This window comes from Nematostella vectensis, chromosome 3, assembly GCF_932526225.1.
Source record: "Nematostella vectensis chromosome 3, jaNemVect1.1, whole genome shotgun sequence".
Taxonomy (NCBI): Eukaryota; Metazoa; Cnidaria; class Anthozoa; order Actiniaria; family Edwardsiidae; genus Nematostella; species Nematostella vectensis.
In genome coordinates this window covers 13,960,418-13,977,176 of record NC_064036.1, presented here as the reverse complement: position 1 = coordinate 13,977,176, position 16,759 = coordinate 13,960,418, and the positions used below count along the sequence as shown (strand labels likewise).

The window sequence follows — 16,759 nt, the reverse complement described above, 5'->3', positions numbered from 1 at the left end:
ATCATCCTGATAAAGACAGTATTCTATATTACAGCTTTCGGTTGATGATCGAACATAGCAGCTAGTCAAATGGCATTCTTGGAATGTACTTCGCATAGACAGCGTAGCCCAACACCACCCTACATAGTATCGACTCAAAATCCGAGACAAACTTACATCGCTCTAAACTCGTAAAATTGAGCTTCTTTGGAAGAAAACAACACCACAGACGGAAACATTTATATCCCAACAAAGTTTATTTCATGAATAAGAGCATTACGATATAACTCATAGATGTTTATTTGCATGAAATCGTATGTCCTTAGAAATCCTTCACTGACGCGGGTGGGAAGCCTGTGCGCAAGACTATTCTAAAGGGGACTTCACCTTTTCGAGGATTTTAAAGTTTGGAAAAATGCGAAAAATATCATGGTAGCGTAAAATACACCAAGCACATTAGCCATCATTAGACAATCAACAGAAGCTCCCTGAAACATCATTTGTGTTGTCTGCGAGACAAGCTGTAATCGTGTGGCTTTCACCTGTAAAGTTCCGTGTTTCCGGCATAAAATGGCCGCGAGCAAGAGGCCATCTACCGTGGCCACGACGCATAGAAAGGGAAGGGTCCAAATAGTAGCACTAGTCAGAATAACGCGCACAAACACAAAATGAGATAACATGTGAGGGGTCACAATAGCGCGAAATTTGCGCCTGAACACAAAATAACATTACATTTGAGGGGTTGAGCGAGTACACAAGAACAATGAGATTAAATGTAGAAAATAGAATCGAGATAGAACGGGATGTACAAGCGCGCATCTCGCGCTTGAACACAAGGAAAATAAGATTACATCTGAAGGTAGAAGGATTACAGAAGGAGATAACATGTGGTTTAAATCTAAATGGTTGCTTTTATACATTCACAAGATGATCACATATGAAATTATTTTAGCTTTTGTGCGCGGGTACCTTCGCTGTTACATACTAACGAAGAAATACCGCGGTGCTTAAAGACACTTCCCTGGTAATTGCCAACATTTCCAAGAAAAAGGTCACGACGATACAGCATTTCCAAGAAAAAGGTAACTATCATGTTTATTTAAAGTAAAAAAAGTATATAATATAAATAATAAAATAGCACTTCTATATCTATCTAATATATAACAACGACCATAGTAATATAGCCTACAGTAAGCGACTGAAATAATTTCATTCTCATGCCTAAAGCAGTTGCACCTCGCCGCTAAGTGAATAATAAAACACTCGCAAATTCAATTTTTTTATTCTATTCTAAAATATTCAATCTTACTCTTTTAATTTCGCAAGACGCCTTCTCTTTAGCGACCACTAAAACCAAGACATTCTGGCCTACAAGGTGCGTGTGTTCCAGAGTATGGCCTGGTAACGACGGCCAGATTCTGACACCACATGACGTCACATGCAAGTGTTATTCATAACATTTATATTCATTACATTATAGTTATTATATTGATTATATTGACCATCCGTTCATAAAATATCAAACAATCTACTCAGTGGAAACTGCTCATTATAGATATGTCAGTTCCAAATTATCACCATAACTACACCATTTAAGCTACCTTAGTTAACTCTAAGCGGAAAATTGATATGAGTTATCCTAAGTAAACCGAGGCGTCGCAGTCAGAATACCAGAACTAACTAGACAGAGGGCAACGGCGACCAAGAATATTTCCAGATAAGTGACTCCTAAATATCTAAGAGCACTTAATCTGAAAACTTGGGATAAAACAATGTATTATGGTATACATATACCTAACCTTTCTATTGATGCCGTCACACGTCGGGTCAGTACGCAGCTTTTACAAGCTGCAGCTTGATTGGGCAAATGAACAATATCCGCACCTCGACACAAAGAACGAGAAGAATAGAGACAAAAGAACTCCTTTGTAGAACAAAGATAATAGGAGACAAAGCAGCTGCGTACATACTCCACACGTCAGCACTCACTGCCTTACCTCCTCGACCAAGGCAAGGCGCTCAACTTGACAAGACCTTCTCCTTTTACTCGAAAACAAATGCTGTCTGTCCTGACGCGAGAACTTGCCGCCTTACCTCCTCGAACAAGGTGAGTCGAAATGGCAAGTAGCTCAGCCGAGACAGGACCTCTTCCAGGCAAGATGTCTGCAGCGTCCTCACCAGTACAGAGTCCTCCGTGAAGTACTCAAGCAGCAAGTGCCTACTGCCCTGTAACTCCTCCGACCACACCGCCAACATGTCAGAGCCCTTGTTCAGAGCTCCGCATACAAAGAGGTGAAACCTCAAGTCACTCGATAGCGGGCCAATTTCAACGATACTTTTTATGAGAGGGGAGAGTCTCCCTTTGCTAGACACACCACTGATAATGTCCCAGGCAGAGTAGGTCACGTAGCCCTTAAGCGTCCACCTCCGTTTAGCACCGTGGCTCAGGAGTGATACTAGGGCAGGACAGAGCGATCCACATACTAACTTCCTAGTCACTGAATATTGCTTGTCATCCAGGGCATTTATCGGAAGGTCATCCTGTTTTTCTAAGTGGTAAAATATTTTCTGGATAGCGTCTTCCAGGAATTGAATTTCCAAGAAATCTCGTGGATCTCTCGTTATGTTCTCAACGCTCCTATGGTTCAGCTTCAAGTCTTCGCTTTCTGAGCGTGACTCCTGATTAGGGTCTAGACTTTGGCCCACATTAAGTATAGTCCTCGGCGGACCCCTAAAGGGATACGCACTAGGGGTGTTACATTCACTGGACACAGACGCTAATTGCGAGTCAGAAGAACGTTCGACACCGTCCAATAAATCTTCAGAAGCATTAATCGCAAGCCGCATGTCTTGGATATCAGAGCTTGGAACACAACGAATCTCATTATCTTCTCTGGGCAAAAAAGCTGATGAAGGCTCTAACGTTGACGAAGATGATGAAGAACATTTTATCAAGTTTACTTTAGTCTCAGCACCATCCACCAATAGTCGAGGGTGCAGGGACTCCAAACGACGTGTCTGCTCCGAAGTTTCTTTACTCTCAGTAACTAATACTAACGCGCCAACCTGTTTTTCATCATCAGCAATAACTTCACTTTTCTTTCTGTGCCTCACAGACCACTGGCGTTTGACCGTATGGTATAACACTAAGAGTCCTCCACTCAGCTCAAATGTCTCACAGTCATCAGTGATATTTGATGTACCATTACTCTCGACTGTGCAAAGGTCGGAGGTCCATTCGCCGTTACGATGTGAGATATGTATTCCATCAACACATAAAGCCCTCGGAGGCCGCTCGACCCCAACCTCTTCCTCCCCCTGTGATGTACTGGCGTATTGCTGTAGAATGCTTCGTAGAATGTACGGGGTCGTCACAGGGTACAGTTCACAGGTATGACGAGTTCGCGACGGTGCTGAAACCTCTGGACAAGAATCATCTTCGTCAACTTTATTTGTTGAAGTGGATTGATTGTCATATGACCCATCTAATGACAATATTCCGATCCCGTCCCGACAGGACTCGCTCTCAATGTCTGTCTGCCTTATGTCCTGTGTCATCATACGCCCCTTGGATATGTCATACCCTCTGCTAAGCAAACTCACACTTTTTGCGCATTCGACAGTGGAGACATTTGAACTGCCCTGAGTTCCGTAGGATGAAGGATGGTTGTTTGACGTGCCTTCCAACGAACTATTGTTAATGAACGCATCTTTTTTCTCTTCTTCTTTGGGACAAGATAATTCATAAACGATATTTTCCCCAGGCAAGCTTTCTGAATTTCCAGTAGAGTTCGCAAATTCAGGATCTATATTCATTTCAGCATTAGAATTCGGTGCCTTAAACTGACAATCTTTTAATTGATTGCTCAGTATAGCAGTACGACTGGATAAGGTATGGTTTGCTAAATGAAGATCAGCTTGACTATCTCGGGTTCTAGGATGATTTTTAGAGCTCTTTACGTCTGACGGTTGGCCTATGTATCCATCGAAGGTCTCGGACTGTGTCACACATTCCGACTTACGATCCCCATGGAAGTCACCGCCCGTCTTAATTTCTTTTTGGCTTTCAGAAGCATCAATGGCACGTGAATTTTTCGATAGTTTGTCATGACTTTGTTCACCTGGTCTACATATCATTTCGTTGAGTTTCAAAGCCATATTTGAAGACAAGTCAGCGATCTCACGGTCATCCTGTGGCGGCGGTCTTTGTTCGTGGACACTTGAATCATTTGATGAGAAGTCTGCGATCTCACGGTCCCCCTGTGACGGTGGTCTTTGTTCTTGGACTCTTGAATCATTTGCTGAGAAGTCTGCCAACTCACGGTCATCCTGTGGCGGCGGTCTTTGTTCATGGACACTTGAATCATTTGATGAGAAGTCTGCGATCTCACGGTCACCCTGTGACGGTGGTCTTTGTTCATGGACACTTGAATCATTTGATGAGAAGTCTGCGATCTTACGGTCACCCTGTGGCGGCGATCTTTTTTCTTGAACACTTGTAGCATTGGATGTCAACTCTATAGACTTTCCGGAGGATTTTCGTCTCATCCCACCTCGCCTGCCCAAAGTTCTACGGATGTAAAGGCGGGGGTCCTCCTGCACCTCCTCTGCCAACTCGACTTGCTCCTTCTTTTCAATAACACTTCCGGTATCATGGCGATCGCACGGCGGCGTATAAGACTGCCTCGCTAATGACCCAGACTTTTGGCAACTGAAACCCTCTCTATTACCGGTATGGTGGTGATTGTACATTTGTCTCGCAGATGTCCCTGATTTTTTACCACTGTTACCTTCGTAGCCAACACCCTGTTGTCTTGATCCTGTCCCAGAATCAGAGCTTTGAATTGTTTGAGTCTTATCAACAACACACCAATCCGAAGCGTCCAGAACAGGAGCAGGTTCTTCAAAACAACAAAGAGCTGGTTGTTTATGAACAATATGCGTTACACTTGACGGTTGCGTATTTTTTACGGCGGCTTTCGGCTTCTCGATAACAACAAATGTGTCTAGATCATCGGGTAAGCCAAACGGCACAGTGAGCTGGCCATGAGGGGTGCTGCTTCCTGGGGAACCCATGGCTTGTGTCCGCACGGTCCGTATCGCTGTATCGGTATCCTCGCAGGGTAGACTATCCTCGTCATGTCCCGAGGTATCGATAAGAGGACCCCATGAGGTCATGGGGTGACGAAGCTGTTGCGGGACGTTTGGTCTTCCCGGTTGTTGGCATTTTTGCCTCTCAATTTGTTTAAGAACTTTTTGGTTCCTTCTATCTTGGATTATCTTTTTTAGCTATAAGATTTAGCAGAAAAAGAATATAAGTTACCAAACAGCATGTATCTTGGAGTCATTAAATCCGAGCACTCACCCGAAGCTCTTGTTGCCTCATTCGCACGTCATACTGGTCAATAACTTGCAGAGCTCTTCGTTTGAGCAACAGTCGCCCTATAAAAATAAAAATCGAATCATTCTCTCTTTTCACTTCACAGCCAGAGCGCAGAAACATTCTTCTGTATAGCGACTAGAAATACAGACAAAAGGATTTCAAGCACCATGCAGCTAAGATTGTATTGTAAAGTCGGTATGTTTTATTTTTATTTTATAAAAATCACAACGCACTACCTACCAGGCATAATAGATGGTTGCGACCATCTTCCGTTTTTGGATTCTGGAAAAAAGAAGCAACTAGTTATTGCACTAATTTATTTTGTTACAGATAATCAAAGTATCTTGCTAAACTCACCCCAGAAACAATACAAAGGACAATCGTCAGGGTCAAACGGGGTCGCTGAAAAACGGAGACAATCATATAATCAAAGAGTATGAAAATACCTTTTTTGGAATAAATGCATATAACCTATTGGTATTATATAGGTGTCAAGGCATTTGTTTACGAACCGTGCTATTTTTAGACGCACGGATTAGCCAATCAGATTTGCCCTTTGTGTTGAGGCTTTGGCTGAACTCACTTTACTTTCACTTTCGTTGTTCTCTTCATCTATATGAACTTTTAGCATTTTTTTGGTAAACAAAACAAAACCGACAGATGATGGATACGAACAAATTTCTTCCTAGCTGCGATTTGTGAGTGCAGCCTCGTGTCACTCGCGCGACTAACGTCATTTATTTAATTTCGATGGACCAAGGGGCAGGTGCTGTTTAATAAATAGGAGGCGTTTATTATAAACTCACAATAACAAACCCAGTTGAAGTGGGGTTCTAATTTCAGTCAGGATCACGTTCAATTTTAGCCTGCATAGCAATGATTTCGTGACAGTGCGCAGTACGCTACTCGCTTTAGATTAAGCAAGAAGGCAATTAACTTTGATTTTTATAACCGGAATTTCTATGTCGTTTGTCGTTTGCTGGGAGAAAGGGAAGCGGGCGTTTAATAGAGGGGGGCGTTTGTTAGAGGGGCGTTCAATACAAACTTTTAAGCTTTGGGGGGGCGTTCATTAGATAGGAGAATTTTTTTAGTTTATTAGATAATTTACAGTAACCTTAACGTGATTCTAGTTTTTTAGTTAAAGATTCATAAATGCACACATATTACCATTTTTTGACGTCCCATAGTAGGGTAAGGTCATTTAAAAATCCCTTACTTCTTCTTCTTTCCTTTTACAGCGTTATAATTACATGTGGTGCAACGATAGATAATACCTATCTTTGACGGGCGTTCCAAATAGAGCAGGAAATCGTCAGGGCACACAAGACCAAGGTCACTTAGAAACAGTTCTGGAACCTACAATAACAACCAGTACACGGGGCTTAGTATACTCTGGTATCAGAAATCTAAAAACTTGTAAGCTTCTGCTTGTATAGCTCGTACACAATCTTTATCTGCTTGTATAGCTCGAACACAATCTTTATCTCTTTAAAAGGGAAAGATAACATGACCACAGTGTTAAGTGCTCCCAATAATTATTTTTTTAAGATCGCTTGAAAAACCTCAGGTACACAAATAACATCATCAGACAGTTTTAACTTCCAGAATCCTTGGCTTGTGAATCCCCAATAAAAGAACTATCATGCCTTTTTAAGGTTCAATTGCCTTATTTTCAGTTGTATACTAAGTCTAAGAGCCTTACACTTTAGCTACACTCACTTGCTTGGCCTTGATGGGCATTGCAACTGGTTTAGCGGAGAAGCGCCCATCCTCGAAATGCACAACTAGTAGCTATAGGTTGGGGTACAAGAATGGTAGTGTAAAAAATCATTATCTGATGTCGCTTTAAACCAGCTTTAATAAATGAATGTACTAATTAATAAAGGATATGCAAAAACGTAGAATAAATGGGGGTAGAGTAAAAAAGCATACTTTATAGTTATGCTCCAGTAGGTAGAAATGTCGAGGCGAAGATACGACGTTGATCTTTGCTCCACTTTCAAGTCTGCAGGCTTAGAGGGAAGGCAACAAGTCATCATTGTGAATCACAAAAAATGACTCGAAAATGAACACTGTAACCTTTGCTACTAGCCCATCCATACTGTTGGTCAAATAAAGTTTTCCCCAGTGACATACCTTCTCTACATTATCTATATAATTTGGAATACACACACCTCATGAAACGTGGAAAGGTACAAAAGACATCCTGTACATGATGTCATCTTGTCCGATAGTATGGTGTTAACAGCTTTCTAAGCTACTAGTATCACCTTGTCCAGTGTTATCCAGCATCCATAGCTCCATCATCTGACAGCGCAGCTGACACGTCTGACATTTGTCGCAGTTTGATATGGGGATCTTGTCAACTGCACAGTTCAGCAGCTCATGCACTTGACAGGTGGGCGGGACAAAGATTGTGAAGGATCCGTCTTTACACATGTCAATCTGAACTTTGATAAGGCTAGGACTGTAATTTAATAGGGATTATAGGGTGATGGATTCCAAAGATGGTCATTGATTCAGATACAAAGTAGCTAGATGACCATGTAGGCTTGATAAGACACATGTGAATAGTATCCCTAAGATATAGTTATACATAATGTGTTAATAAAGGCAGAGTTCAAAGAGAGCAAAGATACATAATGAAGGCGACAGACTCCAGATTGACGAAAAACAGGATGATTTCTATGCTTACTCATTTGCTTGCTCTGCCTCATTGTCAAAACAAATCTGCATTAAAATCAAACCAAATTTTTAAGTGCCAGTATCAAAAGAATTCAAATCTTTGTTAACCAATTATAACCAAACCTGTGTAAAATGCAGACTTTCATCTAATGATGTATCCACACTGCTAGACTCCTCTCTTTGCCTTTTCTTGAGTTCATTCCAAATTTCCTTTGACTGCTGTAAACCTCTCACCCATCGCTTGACCTCATCATTATTCTGATAAAAATACGAAATAATCTCTGCCATAAAGGGATGGCAGTAGGGATGGCAAAGCCAGATCTGCCCCTGGATGGGTGAGGAGGGTAAATAAGAGCCTAAGGTTAATAGGCACATGAAAAAATATAGTAGAGAAGCTTTGAATAAATTTTAAGCATTTCTTGGTATTTGGGTGGGGAGGGGGATGGGTTGGGGGATGGGATGTTCCAAGAACCCCCTGCTGCTTGAAGCTTTTTAAACATTGTTGTGAATAATCTTTGGTCCACACCTCCCAAAACTTGAATTTTGTGTCTTGAGTCATACCACCCCAGCGTTGCTGTTGCTGGCAATCAATTTGAACTGAAAATCAACTCTAGCAACCCAAAATACTTACCTCAGCATTCAGATTGATCTCCCCTCCAGTAAGAAGGACTAGCTTTATGATATCAGTGGCACTAGACTTTTTATATACCAGACTCTCTGATATACTGCACACCTAAAAAATCAGAGAGTTAGAATCCAGCAGGCCATATATAGCTAGTAAGGCTCACAAAGCCAGATGTTATTTTCAAAGTGGTTCCATTGATTTAAATTTTAATATATATACTAGCTGTGCTAGTGCCAATTGGTAACACAGATTTCAAAAATTATCATTCCACCAAGCAATTAAAAGATGTTGCAGAGCAGTAGCAGGCCTCAAGTGTTTTTTTTTTTTTTTTTTTTTTTGGGGGGGGGGGGGGGATACGATACAGAAACAATAAGAAAATATTGGGGCACAGCCACACCCCTACTGGTCATTTCCTTATAATCTTTAAAGAAATATAGAGGGGTATGACTACAAAGACTACAGACAAGCTGTAGGAAATCTAAGGTGGTTTGCCTAGGTATGGAGAATCAAGCAAAACTAGGTATGGAGAATCAAGGCTGAAGTGGTACATTTTACACTTCTGTAAAAAAAACTGTAGTTAGGTTGCTGAGATGTTTAAAAAATTAGCCCTTTGTTTGGTCAAAACAAGAGGAAATTTTATTGAGGTTGTCAAATGATGGTTGAGGATATACCATGCGGAACCCTTTATTGGGGGAATGGGTGGGGACCCATAAAAAATGACAGGGGTGATTGTCAGCAAAAGCAATTTCTAACCCTCACTAAAAACAAACACATTTTTAGTTTTCCTGAATTGTGGTCCTTAAAGATGCCACCATCGAGCATATCTCTGTTCTGACTACATTAAATTCATGTCCAGTTGTTGATAGTAGAAGCAGGCAAATTTTAAATAACCGGACTCTCCCTCAGGGCTACCCTCTACCCACTGTTGAGACATTAAGAAAATCAAATACCTCATCCAGGCAAATCTGTCCCTTCACTTTACTTGATCTTTCGTAGCTCTCTTTACTATCATAGCAACGCAATAACTCCCCTTGAAGCTACAAGGACAAAGACCAAATAAACATTCCTCCATTCAATGTCCAATAAGTTATCATCATAAAAAGCAGGGTTTTCTAATAGTAGTAGAATTATTTATATATAGTAGAATTATTTATGTACTATTAATATAGAAATACTTAAATTTGAACCAGAAAAATGTGTAAAATAATCCAATACAGATATTAAACATGCAATTTCACAAGAAATATAATAAACTCACCACAAAATACGACTTTTTGGAGGGGAACTTTGGTCCTGATTTCGAGCGTGCTGTCAAATAACCCTCTAAGTGCTGAGGCAATCGACTCTGATGCGACACAACAACAGGAAATCAACAGAGGTTTAAAAATTAAAGCTAGATGCACCTAAGAAAAATAACTTACAGTAATTCGACTTCCTGGAAGCGCCATTTTTTATGCGTTTTCGGTTTCTGTGTAGTTTCGTAACTGGATAAAAAATAACCGGGCTTCCTGTGTTATTACGAATTATGGGAACGCAACGTAGAAAGCTCAGACTATATTTATTAATGAATTTGCAATGTTTGCAATATTTTGCAAACAATGTCTAAAACACGTAACGAAAAACACATTAAATTAAAAGGAAGAGTTCTTATTTAGCTTTCATTTTCTTCTGGTACTCCTGTGAAAGAGCGCTACTGGGTAAACATTTGGGCTTCCTGTGTTGTTATGAATGTAGCTCAAGCTTCGCTTGTTGTTTTATGCTCTTTCATGTTATTTCGCTGTTTCCCGCAAATTTATCGCCAATTTCCGCGATTTTATTCGCCAGCCATTACCATGAGGTACCTCAATCAGTCAGAGGCCCAGAATATTGACCAGGAGTTGTTTAACGAGTATGCATTCAGCGTGGATCAGTTGATGGAGTTGGCTGGATTGAGTGTAGCAGTGGCGATATCTAAAGCTTACCCCAGGACAGGCGATGGGGAAAGACTATTGGTGTGTAGTGGGCCGGGGAATAACGGAGGAGACGGCTTGGTTGCGGCTAGACACCTGAAGATGTTTGTGAGTTGAGGGTTTTTGCCTAATACAGATTTTTCATTAGTGCATTGCATGTGAGTTCAAAAGAACGGGTAAGGGAAAGTAACATCAGTTCTGTTGCCACAAAAATTGTGAAGGAAAATAAAAGGAAGCAATTTATACTGTAATTATTAATTCCAACTTCCCTAGGTAATCGTAACTGTTTGTTTGGTTATACACAGGGGTACCAGCCAGAGATATACTACCCCAAGAGGCCTAACAGAACACTTATGAATAATTTGGTCACTCAATGTGAGAAGATGGAGATAAGCTTCCTTACCGATCTGCCGTCAGCCCAAGAGATGAACTTCAAGTACAGACTTGTGGTTGATGCTATTTTTGGGTTCAGTTTTAAAGGGGAAGTTAGAGCTCCATTTGACAATGTGCTGAAGACACTGAAGAATGTGAAGATCCCACTGTGTGCAGTGGATGTGCCGTCAGGTACACTCTCCGTAATATAAGACAATCCACCTCATAATTTTATACTTTGGCTGGAATTTCCCTATTTTACTCAAAAAGGTTGAAATGGAGTCTTTCTTTATCTTTCAGGCTGGGATGTAGAGAAAGGGAACCCTGAAGGTATTCAGCCAGAATTTCTAATCTCCCTCACAGCTCCCAAGCTTTGTGCAAATCACTTTAAGGGGCGTTTCCACTACCTAGGTGGGCGATTCGTGCCAGACCTGCTTCTTAAAAAGTACGAACTGGAACTCCCAGACTTCCCTGGTACAGACCCATGTGTATTGCTAGAGTAAATTCACAGTGAAACAAAACACCAGTCATTGCAAGTTGTCACAAGTCAACATATCATCGCTGTTGCATGTTTTGTTTTTTTGGACAGCTTGAAGTTTGTTTGGCTACCAGCTTGTGTCCACTTGCATTTACTTGTGTTGGATTTGAACATGTTCAGATTTTGAGTGCAAGTTTGCCAACTTGCGTTCACTTGCATCTCATTTGGCCTCCCAATGCAAGTGATTGCAATACTTCGCAAGTAAATAAAAAGTTTTTCATCTTGAATTTTCTCAAATTTGGTGATATCATAAAGTAAGGTCTCTCGAACTATTTATTTCTATATCAAGTATTTTTGGGACAATACATTTTACTTTATATAAATTTTTGGCTAGATTTTGTTTTCCATCTTGCTTGCTTGCACTGGCGTTGCTGTTGTCCGCAATCTTAAAAAGTCAACTTGCAGCAAAACTTATGTTTCGTTTCGCCACTTAATCACAAGGTAGCCAAGTCCACTAAAGTCAAAAACTTGTGACAACTTGTGCTGGCTTGCATTTTGTTTGCCAGGGCTTTTAAAAAGCCACAATTTATATGATGAAAGGTCATCACAGAATAATATTTTGCTCTAAGTGCTTAGTGACAATGCAAAACAAGTGGCATTTAAAATGTATTCTCAAAGAGACAATGGTGCTGGATTGTATTCTTATATGTAAAAAATAAAAGTAGACCCCTACTTATTTTTTCTGTCACTGCTTTTCTAACCTGAGTCACAGCTAATAATATTTTATCCTATAATAAGCAAATTAATTTCAGCAGTAATGCAAACTATTACCTAAATAAAATAAATTTAAATAATCTTATCAATTGATTAATAATTCTTAATATTAATATATTGTGGTTTCATTTGTCTCTTATTATATAATTTCTACATACATTCTCTGATTTTAAAATGTTCAGGATCATCAAGTTTAAATCAAATGTAAAGTACATTTTGTTCTGGATGTAGCAACAAGGCTCAAAGCAGTCTCCTTCGTAGCCATCATGGTCTCTGTCACGAAAGCACTTGTATAGCCCACTAGGAGATTTGGCTCTAAGTTAGTGACTAAACAATTAAATTTTTTGAAAAAAAAAAAGGAACTGAAAAACAAAATTCATCGCAAACGAGTTACAAGAGTGTTCATTTAAGGGTTAACAAATTTGGATCAATGTACCGGTAATGTAAATCTTATGGACGTAGCAACAAGGCTCAAAGTTAGTGGCTAATCAAACGACTAAATTTTTGAAAATGAAACTGAAAATTAAACTTAATCTCAAGCAAACGACTTCAAAATTAAATAAAACCCTGTGCAACTAATAAAAACATGAAACATGCCCAGGGTGAACAGTTTGAACTCTGTAAGGCAGGAATGTACGATCAGCTGAAGGGGAAGTAGAGTGCTCTCTATAACTGTACTATGGTACCCGCAATCTCGTCTTGTGCACTAATTTCTGACGTCCCAACGATCTCTCAAGCAAGAGGCTTTGGAAGTACACGGCTGCGCTGCACTGTGTAAGGTAGCTATAAGAACATATTCGATTCATGAGTGTTTGACTTTATCAGATTGACCGACATCGAACCGTTGCCCAACAGCTTGAGAGTGTTCTCGGCGACTATTGTAGTTACTTCTGATTGCTGGAGTCGCATCTTTGGTGTTCGCATTCATCGTTTCTTTTTCACTTCCTTTCTGTTGTGAGGTGTTCAGTTTTTGAATTCTACTCATAATACGTCCCGTGTACCATGAATACGAATAGTAGATCACAAGAATCAACACAGTCCAAAACACCAAGGAAACTAGCAAATTTGTCGGTGTGATTAAACCAGTTCTGCTGAAAACTTTCATTGCCTTTTTAGCAGGAGAGTGCAAAGGTGCCCTTCTATACATTCTCGCTAAATCCAAGGGACAGAATAAAAATTATTCCGAAATTGTGGAGATAAAATGTAGTCCAACGGAAGATTTTGAGTCAGTGAACAACAAGAAATCCTTACACGGCGCGTAGGCATGGGACGAGTGTTAGGAATTACACAGGGTCCCCGTTGCATAAAACAGCAGTCTGCGCAGCCGTCTTCAGTCTGAAATCGGCTGGGGACCAGACTTAAAGCGGACCATTTCATAGTTTCTCTGGATGCCCCCATTTTCTACCCTACTTCCGTACTTCTTTTCAATGTGCAAAATATTTAACTTTTGGTTGATTCAATCCTTCAATCCCCTCTTCCTTCCTCAGCGCGATCAAAATACAGTCGTTTGACAAAAGGTTGTCCTCAACCGGCTTCGCGACTACGCAACAAGCCCGCATGTAAGCATGGGTAAAAACCACTAAAGCGCTTAGCTGCATATATTAGCCACTGCATAACTTCAGACTTAGACGGTGTAGCGGTGACTAATCTATGCAACTAGGCGCTTCGGTGGTTTTTACCCATGCTTATATGCGGGCTTGTCGCGTAGTCGCAAAGCCGGTTGAGAACAACCTTTTGTCAAACGACTGTTGTAGTATTTATGTATGTTAAGAACCTTGAACATTACGTGTTGGGCTGCCTGTGTTATGTTTATTGTTGTACAGTGGTTTTACCCCATAGAATCTCTAGGGGCAGCCATCTTGCTTAGTTTTCGGTATAGTTTTACAAGCTGTAGATTTATGTTGATTAAAGCCTCAGTTTAGAGGCATACCTTCTACTACAATTTAATCAACATATTTTCTGAAGTCCCATGGATAAAGTACTGCGTCCTGAACGCCTAGAAACCGATCCAAATAGCAGCACGGCCCAGAAGGAATGGCTCCATTGGAAAAGGACCTTCGAGAATTTCGTACAAGTTCTACCTCAGACGGGCCTGGACAAGTTGACCGTTTTAACTAACTTTGTTTCTCCAACACTCTTCCAACACATCGAAGATTGTACGGAATACGATGCAGCAATTGAGGCGCTACAAGCCCTTTATGTTAGACCACGGAATGAGATCTTCGCTCGCCATCTACTTGCAACGAGACGCCAGCAACCATCGGAAAGCTTAGATGAGTACTTGCAAGCTCTGAAAACACTGAGTAAAGACTGTGATTTTAAGAGTGTAACCGCAGCGCAGTACAGCGAAGAGAGCATACGGGATGCATAATGACATCTTTAATCTACTCACTAACCCTGATAAATCTGATGAATCTGATTCTGACCTCATGCTCTCTAGTCCATCTTCCGAATACTTTTCGATCAATAAATTGAACAAATTAATCAAAAAGTCGAATGAAGGCCCTTTCATTCTGCACTGCAATTCAAGGAGCCTGTCTAAGAATTTTGACCTCCTTGAAGATATTTTATATTTAATTGATTCCAAGCCTCAAATTATTGCTGTCACTGAGACTAAACTAAATGATTATTCTGTTAAGAACATAAATTTTAAAAATTACAATTTTTTTCACAATGACTCTAAAACCAATGCTGGTGGCTCTGCCTTATATATTAACAATTCTTTAAATGCTATACCCCGTGAAGATATAAAACTTGACATGGATTTAGTTGAATCAACTTGGTGTGAGATTGAAAATGGGAAAAATAAGAAAAATATTATTGTAGGTTGTATTTATAGACATCCCACAGATAATCTTAATGAATTTACAATTCAGTTAGATAACATAATCAAATCTATTGACCCAAACAAAGTTGACTTATTCCTGTGTGGCGATATAAATATAGATTTTTTGAAAGCTAATTCCCATTTCCAGACTGATGAATACCTCGATATGCTTTTCTCTAATGGCTTAATGCCAATTATAACTAAGCCTACTCGTATAACCAGTCACACTGCCACACTGATTGATCATATCTACACTAATTGTCCCATTTCCCATGTCACTCCTGGTATTCTCACAGTTGATATCTCTGACCATCTGCCCATTTTCTGCACCTTTAAGTCCCATCTCAAGAAAACTTGTGAACAGCAAAGTTTTAGAGATTTTTCTAAATTTAATAGTGAAAATTTCTTGTATGATATGAACCAGCTTGATTGGAATTCCCTTCACCAATCAACTAAAACATTAAATGAAAAAACTGAAGACACAATTCATGCCATCCATTCTGTTATCGATAAACATGCACCAATGAAAATTGCCTCTCGTGCAAAAAAAAGACAACTTAGTAAACCATGGATTACCAATGGCATCTTAAAATCAATAAAGCACAAGCAAAAAATGTACCGAAGTCACTTTTTTAGCAAAAACCAAGAAAAAGTAATAGCATACAAGCAATATTCTAATACTTTATCACATCTTCTCAACAAAAGTAAAAAGGAATATTTCCATTCTCAATTTATTAGCTGTAAAAACAACCTCAAAGCTACCTGGAAATTAATCGGCAAGCTGATACAAAGGAAAACAAAGGGGCAAAGTGCTCCTAGTCGCATTACTTCAGGAAATAGGTCGTTTACCAATCCTTCTGATATTGCTGATCAGTTGAACAAATTTTTTACAAATGTAGGAACCAATCTAGCTTCCCAAATTAAAGATGACAAATCCATATCTCCTACATCCTATATTAAACAATCTACAACTTCTTCTTTTGTTATGTCTCCAGTTTCAGAAGCACAGGTTTTTTTACTTTTTGCATCTCTTAATGAAAATAAATCATATATTACTATTCCTAATAAATTTATAAAATTGTCAGCATCCATCCTAGCCTCTCCCTTTACTGCCATTTATAATGAATCTATAGCAAGTGGTGAAGTCCCTGATATTTTCAAAATCTCAAGGGTTACTCCTATATATAAAAGTGGGGATGCCACTGAACCAGGGAATTATAGACCAATATCAATAATCTGTTCATTTAGCAAGATTCTTGAGAAGCTTATCTACAACCAGCTGATTTTTTTTCTTGAAAAACATAAAATTTTATTTGAATTTCAATTTGGATTTCGGAAAGGCCATTCAACCGAACATGCCATATTAGAAACTGTTGAGACCCTCAAGTCTTCTATTGACCAAGGTATGACTACATGTGCTATTTTCTTAGATTTTTCAAAGGCATTTGATACTATTAACCACGACATCTTATTAGCTAAAATGTACAAATATGGAGTCAGGGGAACCCCCGCAAAATGGTTTTCTAGTTATCTCTCTAATCGTCATCAGTTTGTCAAAATTGGCAATGCGGAATCATCTATGCTACCAATCTCTTGCGGAGTTCCTCAAGGATCTACCCTTGGTCCCTTATTATTCCTCTTATATATTAATGATCTCCCCAACTCTTCTAAGAAACTGAAATTTAGA

General features: G+C 39.7%; 2 protein-coding genes and 2 long non-coding RNA genes across 5 annotated transcripts; 3 read left to right on the top strand and 1 right to left on the bottom strand.

Moving 5' to 3' along the window:
- The first annotated feature begins 76 nt into the window (after window positions 1-76).
- Window positions 77-1,682, top strand: LOC125561174. The gene is made up of 2 exons (XR_007307188.1): window positions 77-1,030; window positions 1,062-1,682. It is a non-coding gene; the product is annotated as an uncharacterized LOC125561174 (long non-coding RNA).
- Window positions 1,048-10,210, bottom strand: LOC5518748. Of its 2 annotated transcripts, none has more exons than XM_048724697.1 (14): window positions 10,094-10,210; window positions 9,931-10,017; window positions 9,623-9,709; window positions 8,679-8,780; window positions 8,171-8,374; window positions 8,058-8,092; window positions 7,633-7,829; window positions 7,295-7,374; window positions 7,082-7,153; window positions 6,637-6,718; window positions 5,720-5,764; window positions 5,603-5,644; window positions 5,345-5,421; window positions 1,048-5,268 (listed from the first exon to the last, which is right to left on the bottom strand). In XM_048724697.1, the coding sequence occupies exons 1-14, from the start codon at window positions 10,118-10,120 to the stop codon at window positions 2,023-2,025; spliced, it is 4,383 nt and encodes a 1,460-aa protein (XP_048580654.1). In that variant the 5' UTR covers window positions 10,121-10,210; the 3' UTR covers window positions 1,048-2,022. The 2 variants fall into 2 exon arrangements, with proteins under 2 accessions (XP_048580654.1, XP_032219229.2); XM_032363338.2 differs by having other exon boundaries at window positions 8,171-8,305.
- LOC116602167 lies at window positions 5,575-7,497 on the top strand. The gene is made up of 2 exons (XR_007307189.1): window positions 5,575-6,128; window positions 6,601-7,497. It is a non-coding gene; the product is annotated as an uncharacterized LOC116602167 (long non-coding RNA).
- A 171-nt stretch (window positions 10,211-10,381) lies between the features above and the next one.
- LOC5518747 (NAD(P)H-hydrate epimerase) lies at window positions 10,382-12,207 on the top strand. The gene is made up of 3 exons (XM_001638644.3): window positions 10,382-10,729; window positions 10,927-11,185; window positions 11,294-12,207. Exons 1-3 carry the CDS (start codon window positions 10,397-10,399, stop codon window positions 11,494-11,496), a joined length of 795 nt encoding a protein of 264 aa, XP_001638694.3. The 5' UTR covers window positions 10,382-10,396; the 3' UTR covers window positions 11,497-12,207.
- Window positions 12,208-16,759: the final 4,552 nt, after the last annotated feature.